The 15,609-nt window shown below is 55.1% G+C and overlaps 1 protein-coding gene across 5 annotated transcripts in view; it reads left to right on the top strand.

The window, feature by feature from the left end:
- PTPRN2 (protein tyrosine phosphatase receptor type N2) overlaps positions 1-8,146 on the top strand; it is a 406,465-nt gene extending 398,319 nt beyond the window's left edge. For all 5 annotated transcript variants that reach the window (XM_081038718.1, XM_081038717.1, XM_081038716.1 and 2 more), the window contains 2 exons: positions 2,647-2,720; positions 6,681-8,146. In XM_081038718.1, coding sequence (XP_080894844.1) covers positions 2,647-2,720; positions 6,681-6,752 — 146 coding nt within the window. In that variant the 3' untranslated portion in view covers positions 6,753-8,146. The remainder of the gene's footprint in view (positions 1-2,646; positions 2,721-6,680) is intronic.
- Positions 8,147-15,609: the final 7,463 nt, after the last annotated feature.

The following is a 15,609-nucleotide window of genomic DNA, read 5'->3' as shown; positions in this document are numbered from 1 at the left end:
TGATCCTGTCGTGCGAGGAGGCAGCCATCCACGTCACAGTTGGTTTTACTTAACGAAGCCATTCCGTAGCTAATTTTAGTGCTGTACATTTTTAAGCATTCATTTGATTTGCTCCCCTGTTCGGTTTCGGTTTCAGGATAAGTATACTTCTGCGATATCTCCCCAATGTTCTTTGATATTTTAAATGCCTTGTCTGGGGAAAACCTCATTAGGCTCCATCCTTCCTTTTTTCCACGTTCCCTCACAAGCAGTCGTCTAAAGGGTGTCACTGCAATAAAATAGGAAGGAGATTCTATCAAAGCGCCATGCGTGGCTCAGCAGCCACCATCAACCCCAGTGAACTGTCGCAGACGGAGGCTACTATTCCTGGTTGTGGCAGTCACAGCTCCAAGGGCGTCACGGGGCCCAGCCAGCACCTGGAACCTGGAAGGTGATTTGCAGCGACTGACAGGAGGGCTTCAGTGACGGTTTTGGCCCACAGACCAGACCAGCTGCTGATAGAGGTTTGAAAACCAGTTTCAGGACACACAGAAAGTGCCCTAAGCAACCTAAAGAGAGCGTTCTTTTTAAGTCTGTGTCCCACAGGAAGCCCTCAGTGTGTTCGCTCGCCTCACCGAGCCTCCTGACTCACAGCAGCTCCGGCTCTGGTCCCGGAAGAGCCCGCCTGGGACTAGGCGGCATCCCCAGAGCAGCCGGCACGCACTGTCCTTCCTGCTGTTTCCAGCGTGAGGCTTTCACCCAACACGCACTGTGAGGTCGCGTAGTCTGTGTCACTTGTGGCATTTTTCACACACTCAGAATTCAGTCGTGTGTCCGGGAGCGGCCGCCTTTCCAGCAGGTAAAGGACGGCTGCTGCACATGGTGGCTGGGGACCTGCGACAGCACTGGCTGAGCGGCAGAGATGTCACCCAGGAGGAAACAAACAGCTGTCTCCCTCCCTCACTCACTCTCCACGTAGGATTTGACTTTCTTATGACAAACTCCTTCTTGAAGAAACCAGTTTCTGTGCATAATTGTTCCTAGAATCGTGGGCCCAGCACCACTGTTCCTGCAGGAAGCTGAGGTCCCACGCCTGAGGTCTCACTGCACCTGCTGACAGCCCCGCTGGCTTCCTGTCTCCCCAGTTCCCCCGTTTGGTGACAGGATGAGCTCACCCGTCTGTCAACCTGTTTTAAAGTCACAGGCGCCCTTTAAAACAAGATCGTGTTCGTGGCGGCCTGGTCGACATCGGGAAGCTTTTCACACCTGCAGAGAACGCAGCACCCTGACCCCGTCTGTTGCGGGAGTGGCTTTGCCCGCTGGCCCCCGATTGCTGAGCTCCCCTGGGGACATCTGGCTGTTCCTAGAGACCGCGGTTTGAGAGTTGGGGGGATGCATGGGGTCCCATCCCCATGGTGTTTGTGTGCAAGGGCAGCCAGGCCCTCCCTGAGTGCTGTCCCGCGGCCTTGCTCCATCCTCTGCACTTGGGGACGGGGACCCGGGGACGGCGGCAGGGGTGGGTGCAGCTCAGGCCCTGCCCTTGGTACGTTTGCCCCCATGCGAGCACGACATCCGTTCAGATGCACTTCCTGCCAGCCTGCCATCCGCGCCCGCCTTTCTTTCTCACTGCCGGCAGCTCGGACAGTGGGATGGGCATTTACCCCAAGTCGGCCACAGGGCTTTAAAGATTCTGGTCGCTTTAGAAGTTCTCAAGTTCTTCCTCCTGGTTCTGCATTTAAGGGGAGTGAATGGGCAGCCCGTCAGGGACTGTCCCCCACGTCTGTTGGGACTGGCCCCTCTGCCTGGCGTGGTCCAGGGCCCAGTGGGCACGGCCACCTGCTCGTGGGACCAGAGACACACCATTTCACTCAGGAGAGCCTTGATGTCCTCACAGCAGGGGTAGTGACAGGTTCTGCCCCATCGTGTTCTCGTGACGCCGTGAGGGGCTGTACGTGAAGTGGCGGCACCTGCTGGGGCCTGGTGAGGGGTCCCAGCCCCACACGTGTCCCTTGCCGTGGTGGCAGACAGGCCCCTCTGACCTGAGGGAGCTTGCGGCCTGGGGCCATCCTGCTCTCAGTGTAAGAGGACCTAGCAAAAGGGAAAATCCGGAGGATGGGCTGAGTTAAGGACGAGGTTAAAACTTCAAACTCAAGCACTAATGTTTCTGCGGAAGCCGAACCCCCGACTTGAACAGACGCTGCCCAGGGAAGAGGTTTCTCAGCGAAAGTGCTGACCAGCAAGGGGCCCGGGCACCTGTCTTTTCTTCACACTTGTAACACTTGGTTTTAAAAGGCAGAGAACTCTATGTTTAAAAGCCAATGCTGAGGTGTATATGACTAAGTCTGACTTCTCATCTCTCTAAATAAAAACTTCCCTGCGATTGAAATGAAAGATGATGTGCTACTTTCTGTGATTTCAAAGCCTTGAAAATGCCTGAAACGTGAAGGAAGCTTACGTGTCTGACGACGGGGTTACTGTTGATCAGTGTCCCCTGGGGACCGTTCTTTTCCCAGCCTCTTGACCTGGTGGAAGCGAAAGCGTCGCCTTAGTTTCCCCGTGAGATTGCAGCTGCCTGCCGGGCCCGCCGAGGCTGAGGAAAGCACTGGCGATCGGCCTCTGAGCCGAGGCCCCGGCAGTGTCTGAACTCGGCCCTTTGCTTTGTTTCAGGTGCTAAGGAGATCGACATCGCCGCCACCCTGGAGCACCTGCGGGACCAGAGGCCGGGCATGGTCCAGACAAAGGTACAGCGCCTGCCGTGTGGTGTCCGCGAGGGTACGGGGGAGGAGGCACGGCCGGCGGCTTCCGGCCTGACCTACCCCAGCCGGGCCCCTCCCCAGGAGGGTGACTGCTGACTGCTGCACCCCAACATTGCAACAGAAAGATGCAGCCAGGTCTCATGTGGTCGGGACCTTCCGTTCCCCAGATTTGGGGGGCAGGGGCACTGCATTTATAGAAAGAGGCCAGCAGTGACGCCACCTCCCTTGCAGGAGAAGGCTCTGGACTCACTGAGCTTCTGTGCGGCCCCTGTATTTCAGGCTCCCACAGGCACAGCTCTGCTGTGTGGTGACTGGGACATGGTCACTGGAATGTCCCCAGGGTGTGTGGGGGCCCTGAGCTCCCCTGAACAACTCACATACATACTTACTGAACCAGCCAGGTTCAGTGCAGCCAGAGTGAAGGCAGGACCCCCGGTGGGTTCGGGGGGACGAGAGCTAGAACGAGGAGACTGTAAGGGCCAACCTTCGAGAACTGTGTGTGTCCAACCACGGAAGCACACACGTCTGTCGCCGCCAGTCAGAACGCACAGTCTTCTTCCTCGGTGTGGCCCTGACACGGAAATGCATGGTGTCCACAGCACCTATCGTCCTGCAGAAGTACCTCTGTGTGTTTGAGGACTTCGTTGTAAAAAGTGCCCCTGTGACATCAAGCTACCCAAACGTCCGTGGTTTGTGCTTGGTGTCTGGTCGTGACAATCCTGGGGCCACAGGCAGGCCATCCAGCTCTCGGGGTCTTATTGTGTCGCCCCCCCCACCCCCATAAAGTGTGAGTGGTTCCTTGCTCCCCTGTTTCTGTCTCTGGCACAAGGAGAATTTAAACAGTACAAGGTGGTATTGCAGCAGCTTTAGGGGAGAGCTGTGTCGGGAGCCCCCACTATGCTGAGAATGAGGAAGGAAGAGCCGGGCAAGGCTGCGCAAAGCCCATCGCAACCAGGAAGACCCTGTCAAACTGCCTTCATGGGGCCGTTTGGCTGGTTCAAGCCAGGCACTGAGGCAAAAGGAACTTAATCCTCTCGTAGGGGGTTACAACTCTCGGCAGAGACGAGAACTGCGCTCCAGCCTCGCCCTTTCAGCAGTGACGTTTGCCTGAGTCTCTTTCCTTGACCTTGACCCCGACATCTGGGACTAGAGGGGTGACACGTACAGCTGGCAGCCATGTGCTGGGCCCCTCAGCCTCTCAGCTGTGTTCCAGCCCTTGACATGCAGGAGAGTCACAGGATTCTTATGTGACTAGTGTGGAAGTACTTTGTAAATCAAGACACATGGTATGTTTCTTAAAAAAAATTTAATTTAAAATTATGAAAATTTTTAAATTATTTTAATGTGCAAAAAACTTGCAGAAATAATTTCCAAGTACACTTGGGAAGCGGGAGCTTCCCAAGTTACACATCACGTGGTCACAGTGCAGGGACCAGGACAGGAATTAGCCCGATGCTGTGCGCTAACTCAGTAAGGACCGATGACATTGCGCCCGTGTTTCCCCCACACCAGTCACGCAGTGGTCACAGCTCTAGTGGGACGTTCAGGCCCCAGGGTGTATGTAGAGACTGGCCTTCTGGTGTGGTTTTGTGGACGGTGTCTTGCTAAGGCACACCTGACGTCTGTGGTGGGTGCAGCTGGGTGTGGACGTTGTATGTCCCCTCTGAGGACAGCTGGGCGCTCGGGTCACCTTGTGTCCGCGGAGCTGCCGGTGACAGGTTCTTTTCCTGGGAAATGAGTGGTTTCCTGGGCAGAAGCTTGACCCTGGTCACACCTATTTGTGCTTTCTTGTGGTGGGAGCCATCAGGAGAGGACGTGATGCTGGCCCAGGCCAGGTGCCACAGGGCCCGTGCCCGTGGAAGGTCCGCCCCAGTGGACGGACCAGACCGCTGGGAGGTGGCCCAGCGTGTCGGCTCGCTGCCCCTGGACGGTCAGCTCCCCGCGGCGACAGCTGCCCCTTCGTTGTGAGCAGCAGTGAAAGCCGCCTCTGCCCCAGCCACGCCTTCCTTGCACGTCGCTCCACTGTAGCTGTTACTTTAATGATTTCCTGAAACAAAGGACTTCAGATGCTGGGAACCTCCCGGCTGGAACACCAGATTCCGTCCCGATTCCTGGGGGTCCGATCCAGCCGTATTGGGTAAGGTGCCGCCACAGCAATGTGTGTCTGCTCGTGGTCCCCGCCTACGATGCGGTGCGGAGCTGCCCCCAGCCGACACGCGATGGAGGAGCCAGGCGACTGACAAGCCCCCAGCACATCGTGGACGCCTGAGGAGCACGTGTCTCTCCCGCAAAGGTCCGTCATCACAGGACACCCCCGTCCCTCCAGCCGGCGCTGTCAGGGCCGCCTCCCCAGGCTGGCAGAGCCCAGGCAGTGAAGCCCCTGCCGTCGCCGCTGACCTGTCTGCCTGGGCCACACGATCAATACTGGAGCAACTTAAGGGCCACCTGCTGTCCCGTGTCCCACGCTCCCACCGCTGTCCTGTGCTGTGAACAGAGCGTCCCGATGATGATGATGATGAAGACGGGTGCGAGCCTGTGTCCTACCCCTATCACCTAACGTTGTGGCAAGAGTATGGCTGTCCCACCAGCTCCTTCTGTGAAACCACCGGTCCCGTGTGGAGGCCTCGCCCCCCTCAGTACCTGCTCGCGCTGTGGGTTTTCACCTTTGGAGATGAGGATTGGATTCCAGTATGTCAGAGACATAAACAGGCACATGGCACAGGCAGTGGGGTCCCATGCAGTCCCCCTTTGTTCTTGGGCATTTTTCAGTCATCAGGACACCTCAGCATGCCCACTGCCAGTCACCACTCTGGGAAGCAGTGGCCCGTCCGGCGTGGCTGTTCATGCCGTGAGCCTGGATCCCCCGGCGACACGAGCAAAGGGCGACAGGAGGTGGTTTCCAGCATTGTGATGTTTGTGGGCCGTTCTGGCGACAGCCCCTCCACGTGACCTGGTGGAGATGGCACCATGGGCGTGCCCCACACTCGCCCTCTCAGTGTCGGGCATGCTCTGCAATCTGCCCAGTAACAGCTCTGAGGGTAGTTTCTAACGTTTCCTCAGGTGGCTGTGACCCCAGCAATGTCTTCCGTGGGGTCAGGGGGATGCTAAGGGGCAGCTGTGTTCTGTCCTAAAGTGAGCAGTACATTACGTTGACTGTCGCTTTAATTCAAGCTATTTTGTATGTTATGTGCTGGGCATTTAAAGTGGAAATTAGTCATTTTGGGGTTTGCAGCTGCTGCATGTATTACCTGGTTTATCAAGTCCTTAAGCCGTCGACAGGGCTTTCCTTGATCCAAAACTCTGAACGAGGTGACAGTGCACGATCGGTTCTTTGCTGTGACTTTGCTGGACACGCAGACGTGCCTGGTAACCTACTTCAGAGTTCCTGACGCAGTTTATAGGCTGTTGTGTGCGACTGACGCGTGCAGGGACAGTGGCCATTCCACCCACGAGAGAGACAGCCTTTGTCCTTTGTGTGCTGAGCCCTGGTCTTTTAGAGGAGGGGACAGTCCTGACGTCAGTGCCACCTGACAGGAAGCGTGCTGCATCCCGCGCCGTATGCACTCGTGTAGTGGGCACACGCTGGCACACACACGGCTGAGGTCAGGACGCGCCATGGGGAAGCAGGCGTCTGGCATGTGCAGCAAAGCGGGCCTGGGCTGCAGACTCCACTGCTTTCCACGGCGGTGGTCACCTGCCTCTTCTGAGGAAAGGAAAGGCCGGCGTGGTCGTCACTGTGGCTGCTGGGTGGCGGGAGCTGTGCGCGCCCTCACTGTCGTGGCATCGGGGAGGCAGGCACGGCTCGGGTGCCTCCCCAGCCGTCCCCTCCCGCGTCCTACTGGCTGCTTCCCCTGGGGCACGTTCTGGGGGCGCCAGTGCCCTGCCCTCCCACAGACATCGCCCACAGGAAGCTGTCGCTCATGGCCTCCCTTTCTTGTCCTCCAGGAGCAGTTCGAGTTTGCGCTGACGGCGGTGGCCGAGGAGGTGAATGCCACCCTGCAGGCCCTCCCCCAGTGAGCCGCCTGCGGACGCTGCTGGCAACGGCAATACGGCGGCCTGTGTCTTCTCATGTGACTGCCCAGTAACGCATCCTTCAAATCCTGTAGCCACTACAGCTTCGCAGTTAAAATGTGTATTTTTGTTTAACCAGATTATAATGAGAGAGGTTTGTGGGGACATCCAATTCCGGGGGCAACCAGTTCCCTATTTTCCCTTTCTTGAAAAAAATGTAGTTTCCCTTAAAGCTCACATGTTCGTTCTCCGCTGCAAATAGTGTCGTGTTAATATTGGCCCATTTCATGCCTCAGCTTGTAATCCTGAGCTCCTGCAGGTGGGTCGGTCAGCGGGGCGGGCGGGGCTGGGGCGGCTGGCTGAGGGCCACCAGTGGGCAGAGCACACCTGCCTTTTGTCTTTAAGACGGTTCCTGGCTGGGAGAGCTCGCTGGCTTTTCTGGGAGAGGGACAGAACTGCTGTCATTTTGCAACTTTGGGGCAAATCCTGAGAATATCATCACAGCATTTCCATTCTGTTCCTGTGCCCATAGCGCTGGTGACAGCCCCCCCCAAGGATGGTCACGGTCTCCCGGGGGCAAGACCTGTCCTACCCGAGTGCCTGCTTCCGAAGCCAGCCCCCCCAGGTGACGTCACTTTGGCAAGGTTTTAGGTGAGCCCCACCCTCAAGACAGTTTTGTGACTCTACATTCACTGACTCACACTTTGCAAACCCAGATGGACACTTTCCTGCAGGATAATCAAAATCAGGGAGAACAAACGCAGGCATGGCCATGCTCCCGTCATTCAGCAGTGTTCCCTCTCGGGGACGTCCTGGGCCCTGCTGGCATCCAGAGGAGGCGAGGAAGGAAGTGGGAATGCAGTGCCAGCCGGGGAGTCAGGCCTCTGGTCACAGGTGGCCACTTGTCTGACATCACATGGACACAACAGCTAGAGGTGGTCTGGATTGTGCCGAAGTGACCCCGAGCGTCAGGTGTACTCCATGCCCCCAACACAGAGGAGTCATTTCGTTAAACACAGAATGATCACATCTAAGAAGGCAGCTCTGTGATGCAGGTTTCGTTTCAGGGTTGGGCACAGAGGGACATGCCATATTACACTATTTCCACCTTAAATACACATCACCTCCCAAAACCACTAGGAGAGGGAAAGCGGCTGAACGCGGGGAGAATGCCAAACACTTTCGTGTCTTTAATGGTATTATCTTGTACGTCTGCTTTAATCGCTATCATTTTTGCCAAAGTTGTTTCTCTTCATCTGTAATCTAAATAACTGATAGAAACTAATTTATCTGAATATAGGAAGCTACACTACTGTCAATTCTAACGTTTCAGAAGCAATCCTGCCGAGTGAAATACATAAATATATTTAATTGTGCCAGATTAAATTTCCCATTTCACATCTGCATGGTCTTTATTTGGGGTGAGAGAACAGTTTTTCCTACCATCTGTTTGTCTCCTGAAAGTGTGGGCATTGACGTTGCTGAGAGCGCGCGAGCACTGCCGGTGTCTGCCTGTCTGGGTGTCCCTGTCCCCAACCCTCAGGCGTAGACGAGGGCACCACGTCCTCATGAGAAACGGGCTGTCCCAGCGAGCCTCAGAACTGGCCACTCAGTGACATGCCCCCACACCGGGGACCCTGAACGAGCTGTCTCAGCAGTGGGAGAGGTCAGCAGAGTCGCTCTCACAAAACTAGGTAATTCCCGAACAGCACCCACTGACCTGAGGGCTTGGCGTTTGTCCAAACACTGGTGTTCGTTCCTTAGGAAACCCGCCACCCGACCCTGGGTTCCGTCTGGGGGCTCAGCCCCCTTAGTCTTGCCTACCGGACTCGCTTCTCTCTGGAGCCCTGCCCGTGACGGGTGACGCTTCTCGTGACAAATACACATCGGGATTTGCTTACGGCAGCAGGCAGGGTCCCCTCCCATGAAAACGTGGGGACACCAGACAAAATGTGCTGTAAACACTTTGTAGCACACGGCCCAGCTCTAAAGAAAGATGGGGGAGCGGACGAGTGGCTCAGTTGGTTGGAGCGTGGGCTCTCAACCACAAGGTTGCCGGTTGGATAGCTCGAGTCCCGCAAGGGATGGTGGGCTGTGCCCCCTGCAATTAACAATGGCAACTGGAGCTGAGCTGTGCCCTCCACAACTTGGACTGAAAGGACAACAACTTGACTTGGAAAAAGGCCTGGAAGTACACACTGTTCCCCAATAAAGTCCCGTTCCCCTTCCCCAATAAGATCGTCAGAAAAAAAAAAACGCAAAAGATGGGACAGGGCTGGGGTCAGTGAGGGTGGATGGTCGGTGCTGAACCCCACAGGGCGGGGGCCGGTCCCCAGGGCCGTGCTGTGCTGGGAAGAGCGTAACAACCATCTCTGAAAACGTAGACACACAGGCATGCTTCCACTCGTTGTGCGACGTGCACAGAAGCAGACAGATGCAGTCCCCTCACTGCCGAGGCCATGATCCCCCCCCCAGGCTGGCTGCTGGCAGGGGGCGCAGAGCCGGCAGTCTCAGCAGAACTTCCGGGTGTGGTAAGGAATTAGGTTTTAGCAAATCAGGTGAGGACACTGACACTACCTACGACTGATGCTGCTACAGGTTCTGCACTTCAAACGTCAACTCTTTGCAGATCAAACTCACTGTTTTGCAGATCAAAGTTTTTCCACAGAAGTGTATTCTTAGTCTGTAATAAAAATAAATCCAGGGCCGGCCCGGTGGCTCAGGCGGTTAGAGCTCCATGCTCCTAACTCCTAAGGCTGCCAGTTAAATTCCCACATGGGCCAGTGGGCTCTTAACCACAGGGTTGCCAGTTTGATTCCTCGAGTCCTGCAAGGGATGGTGGGCAGCGCCCCCTGCAACTAAAATTGAACACGGCACCTTGAGCTGAGCTGCCGCTGAGCTCCCAGACGGCTCAGTTGGTTGGAGCGCGTCCTCTCAACCACAAGGTTGCCAGTTCGACTTCCGCAAGGGATGGTGGGCTGCGCCCCCTGCAACTAGAAAAAACAGCAACCGGACCTGGGGCTGAGCTGTGCCCTCCACAGCTAGGACTGAAAGGACAACAGCTTGAAGCTGAACCGCACCCTCCACAACTAAGATTGAAAGGACAACTTGACTTGGGAAAAGAAGTCCTGGAAGTACACACTGTCCCCAATAAAGTCCTGTTCCCCTTCCCCAATAAAAATCTTTAAAAATAAATAAATAAATCCAATGTTAAATTATTGTTAAAATTAAACATTTTATTGCATGTGTTTAATAATGGACACAAAATACTTATTTAACATCAGAAAGACTTATTTACTTATAGCTTCATTTATAACAGTTTTCCTGCCGCTGCTCGTGGTCATTTCATATACAGATTTATAAAATAATTACGACAATCTGTAGGAGTAATAGTTGCACCAGAATGATTAATGACATCTACTAACTGTTCAGGGTTTGATGGATCAGCCAAAATCTTTCTTGCACAGAACTTAATTTTTGAGAATGCTTCTTCAGTGGGGTTCATCATTGGAGCGAACGGTGGTAGAAATAGTCACGTGTGTCTTGTCTGACCAACAAGGTCACGTACTTCCTGGGTTTTGTGGAGCCTTACATTGTCCAGAACAAACCACACGTCCTCCAGATTCTCATCATCCAATTTCTGCAATAATCTCTGAAGAAATTCGCAAAAACTATTTGAAGTAACCGTAGTATGTGCCCCACTTCACGCCACACCATTCCCTGAATGTTTATTGCTGCAATTAGGGAAACATTTTGTCCTCCAACCGTGGGCACAGTCACATGAGCTAGTGTATTAACTCGATCGCGCCTTTGTTTTTCAAAACTGAAGTTCTGCACAAGAACTACTTTGGCTGATCCATCAAACCCTGAACAGTTAGTAGATGTCATTAATCATTCTTTTGCAACTATTACGCCTACAGATTGTATTTTATGAATATGTATATGAAATTACTACAGCAGTGACAGAACTGTTATAAATGAAGCTATAAATAAATGTTTCTAATGTCGAATAAGTATTTTATGTTTATTATTAAATACATGTAATAAAATGTTTAATTTTAACAACTTAACATTGGATATATCTTTATTACAAAGATTAAGAAAACATTTTTGTGGAAAAATTTGATCTACAAAAGGAAAAATTTGATTTGCAAAAGGTTGGATTTAATTGCAAAACTTGTATGTGCTTAGGCGGTTGCCCCCTTGAGGAGCGGAATGCCTGAGTCACCTTCCCACTTCCCACCACGCACGGCACGTGCGGGGACACCGCTATGTGTCCAGAGCCCTGGCTCAGCCCCACCCAGCCTGGTTTTTGTCTTACACGGGTGGGACCCTGGGTTCCTCACAGAGTCCAGACAAGCTGTGTCTGAACTACACCAACTTCGGCTGTGTTGTTGGGCAGCCATGGGCCCGAGGGCTCCCCGGCCGAGACTGCAATGGACGTCCCCCTCCCACTGCGGCCCAAGGCTCCGGAACCACTCTGAGGCCCCTTCTGAGCCCAGGGCCCGGGAGGTAACGCACCCTTCCAGGACCTTCCACCCGTGCTCAGCCCCACCTGCATGGCCTCTTACTAAGGGATGAGGGCCCAAGGGCAGAGGCTCAGCAGCAGCCCACACAGGGAGTAAGCCCCGAGACTGGACTCGTGTGAGGAAGCCCCGGGGCTCCAACAGTCACGAGGTTTCAAAGGCATAAAAGGCCATTATGCCGTTTGTCACTAAACAAGCAAGAGTCACCGTGAAAGTCCCTGCTCACGACTCCCACTGCCACTCGGCCGTTAGTACAGCTGGCAGGACGCTGACGCACTGGGATGCGTTCTGGCATTTAGTTCATCATTTCCATCAGTGACTCCCACGGATTGACCAATCTGACCCCCAAATCTCACACTGTCACTCATCATAAGTCAATATATGAACATGTACGTAATCAGTATACTCACGAGAGCTCTGTCTGCATACAAAATTCCTTCATTCTTCACGCTTCCAGAAGATTCCGTTTTGCATAATAAATGCTGATAGGGCAGCTGACAATCACATGGGAGGAAGAGCGTGAGGAGGGATTGCAATGTCATCGGGCGCGTGAAGCCAGAGTGACCCCCGCCCCCGCCGGCACCCTGCTTGCAGAGGACTGGGACCAAGCCCCCCAGCTCCTGCGAGAGGGAGCCTGCGTGGCCACACGCAGCGGTTAGCTGGCCCTCCTGGGACTCAGACGCACAGTCAGGCGAATATTAAAATTAATTAGGCTGTTATTTTAATGCAGAGGAAGCGTGTCTTGAAAAATATCTTATACACACATCACCCCAAACAAGTGGTGCGACCATCCTGGCCCTGCGCAGACCACTGTCACCTACTGACAGACCCCTGGCCCAGACACTCTGAGTGACTTGGAGGTAGTCACCACATCAGGGGAAGAAATCAGAGCACGACGTGGCTGGGGCGTCCCAGGACGGACGGCCTGTATGACGCTCGCGGAAGCTGTGTGTCCATCACACAGCAGTGTGGCCTCGCTCAGGTCACGGCGGCTCAGGGACAGTGTTGCCATTGACCATATGCCTCCATCACGCTCTCACCTACTCACCACATCGGCTGAAGGGTGCACAGAACTGGCCTGTCCCCCTGCGGCTTTATCCCCCACCCCCAGGGCCAAGCTGAGAAACACAATTTTACTGAGCTAAAGAGAGGAAAACGAGGGGCGGCCGATGGCTCAGCTGGTTAGAGCACGAGCTCTGAACACCAAGGTCGCCGGTTCAATGCCCGCATGGGAGGGTGGGCTGCGCCCCCTGCAACTAAGATTGAAAATGGCCACTGGACTTGGAGCTGAGCTGCGCCCTCCACAACTAGATGGAAAGACGACGGACTGATGGGCCCTGGAGAAACACACTGTTTCCCAATATTCCCCAATAAAAAATTTTTAAAATAAAAAGAGGGAGAAAGAAACTAACTTTGCCAAGTTTGTAACAATGTATAGATTACATTTGCCTTTTAAATCTCATCCAGAAGGACGTGCAGACATGCAAAATAGTAACTCAGTCGCCCTTGTCATGCCGCCCACCGTCAGCTATACAGAAAACGCACCTGAGAAGGTGTGCTCTGATGTCAGCCTGATGAGGGTGTTGTCACGGCGAGCGGAGGGGCACATTTCAGTGGCAGGTACATGGCCTCTCTCTGGCGCTTGCCGGGAGCCTGGCACATAATGGGCGGGTCTGGAGCCCTAGCCAATGTGGGCAGCGGACACCCTGCCTCCCTGCGTCCCCAGGAGACCCTGATGCAGGAGGGCACTGGCTCAGCAGCAGCAATTGAACTTATTATCAGTTAAAGTAGTATCTTAAATTGGAGTTTAGAAAAAAACAGTCTATAAGAACATGTCCAAAGTAAAACAATTTAAAAACTCGAAAGAGAGGCAAAGAGTAAATCAGGAACATGCTGAACATGTGAAAACCAGGGGATGAGCCTCGGCTCTCCAACAGGTGTCCCCAGGACACAGGAGCCAGAGGGCGACCAGGAGGGGCCATTTCCATGGAGCAGTCCTGCCAGGCAGGCCTGGGCTTTTCCTCTTAAGTAGCCTGAGCAACAGGACACCGTGGGTGGGTGGACCACCCTGCGTGACAGAGCCCGTTCGGAGCGACTGTGACACACGGAGCCTGCCCGCCGAGGGGCAACAGAGAGGGAGGCGGGGGCCATGCAGGAGCCCAAGCCCCGCTTCCCTGCTGTGTTGCACGAGCTGCTCCTTGCCGGCCCAGTCCAGGGGGCTCTGGGGGGAGACCGCAGACCAGCGGACGTGGGGTGCCCCTCCTGGTCTGCTACTCGGGCCAGCACCGCCAGCACGTGACTTCACGTCTGCAGCTCGGTTAGTCTCAGGAGCACCGGCAGTCTGGCTTCATGTTTGCGGCGCTCACAGGATCCGCCCGTGTGCCTGTCGAGACAGGAGCCCAGTGGCTCGGCCCGTTTCATCCCTCACGCCTCCTCCTGTGGCCGCCACCTCGCCCACCAGGCCTCAGCCGTCACCAACTTCAAAGTCAGCGGCCAGACAGCACTCTGTCCTCCCCGCGGAGACCCGGAGGTGAAGCGAAGTCCGTGGCTGGATTTCACACCCACAGATAGGTGAGCAGGCTGTGGCCAATTCATCTTCATGAAAAACCACACATTTCCTGAGCTGTTGTCTTTGTATTTGGACTACAACGGGCGCGCTGCAGAAGGGGGGCCATTACCCAGCAGCCATGTTTCGAGAAGGGAGAGGACCGCCGGGATGCTGGCTGCTGGGTCAGTACCACTTGTCCCGGGGGTATTTTTAAACCCATGACATCCTCCAGATGTGAGTGACGTTCCGATGGTGAAGAGGGAGTGCTGCCCGTGTGCCACGGGGGAGATGCCAGGAAGCAAACAGACAACAAAGCCCTGTCAGCGGCCTTCTCTCTACGGCCCAGCGCCTCCGGGCAGGGGTGACAGTGTGTGGGGACCCCACGGACATAGCCTGCAGAGGACACCATCTCCCACAGCTGTGACCAGCTACTGCCGTCTGCTCTTGACCCTGAGCGGAATGTGACCTGTGGCTGTTCATGAAAATCGCTGGATTCTGAAAACAAAATGTCCTTCATTCCCTCAGTAAAAAGAAAGAGAGGATCAAACTTCAGACACATACGGCATTCTGGAAGGAGTTTTAGGTTATCCCGTCATTGCTCTACTGCTGTGCCCTGACCCGGCCACCGCTCAGCAGACACGCGGATGTGGGTGTCAGATGCAATTCTCACCTAACCCACTTCATCATTCTGAGATAAAGACGTTGTGCATTTGAAATAAAGTTCTTTTCCTCCCCTTTCTTTCTGGTGATGACGGTGGGGTGGTCCCTCCGTGGGGGTCAGAGGACCTGCGGGCTGGGGCGGTGGTGACAGGCGCCTCCCATCATTGCCGCCTAGCCCAGTGCACCCCAGGACACTGGCCCACCGTTCTCAGAGCCGGGTGGGTCCCAAGCTGCACCGCTGGCCAGGGTCCCTGTGAGGGCAGAGCTCTGACATACACGGGGTTTGTCCCCATCTCTCTGTCTCAGTGGCATTCACAAGAATGGGGACGATGGGAGCAGGACGGGTGTTTGTTAAAGCAGGGAGGTGGCCCTGGTGACACCTTTGCCGCCCGGCTAGTTACTCAGGGCCAAGGCAGGCTGATGGGGGCCTGGAACTCCAAGCATACGCGATTCCTTCTGGAACCCTCCCTCAGCAGGACGGAAGTCCCCTCTGTGTTAGCACAGCACACAGCCCTCTGGCGCTCCTGAGTCCTCCTGCCTGCATGGCCCCCAGGGAGTGCCCTGGCTCTCACAGGACAGCACCCTGCATCACTAGTGCCCCTGCTGGGATGCATGCCCCCGGGTGCTGGCAGGAAAGCCCCACCTCTTGGGGAGGGACAGACGGGATCCCAGCCCTCTGACTGCTCCATCCCTTTCTGCTGAGGCCACCGTGTGGAAGGCATCCAAGCAGCACAGGCCCCTGGGAATGTGACACTCCCCAGAAAGGGCGCACAAAGCCCTCTCCCATGGAAAGCTGTGGAGGGCTGGCGACTGCCCTCCACAAAGGCTTCCTGTGGTCAGCGCCAGCCGGGCGAAGGGCAGGCCGAGTGTCCTCAGGAAGAGCCTCACTGCCTCTGGCCTGGGGTTGGGCGGGAGGGGGGGACAGGTCCTAACTGATCTGGCAGCCAGGGACCTGCCCTGCCCCCCTCCTGGCACCAGGGGCCGGAGGAAACGTGTCTGATATTCAGATAATGCCCCTTCTCGTGTTTATATCCCTTTTTGTCTCTGATCACACACAATAAAAGCATGCCCCCAAAGGGTCACAGAGGTCAGTGAAAATCCTACAAGCTTTTCCAGAACAAATAACAGG

Source organism: Rhinolophus hipposideros, assembly GCF_964194185.1.
Source record: "Rhinolophus hipposideros genome assembly, chromosome: 25".
Taxonomy (NCBI): domain Eukaryota; kingdom Metazoa; phylum Chordata; class Mammalia; order Chiroptera; family Rhinolophidae; genus Rhinolophus; species Rhinolophus hipposideros.
Note: the sequence above shows the minus strand (reverse complement) of the source record. Positions and strands in the feature narration are given on the sequence as shown.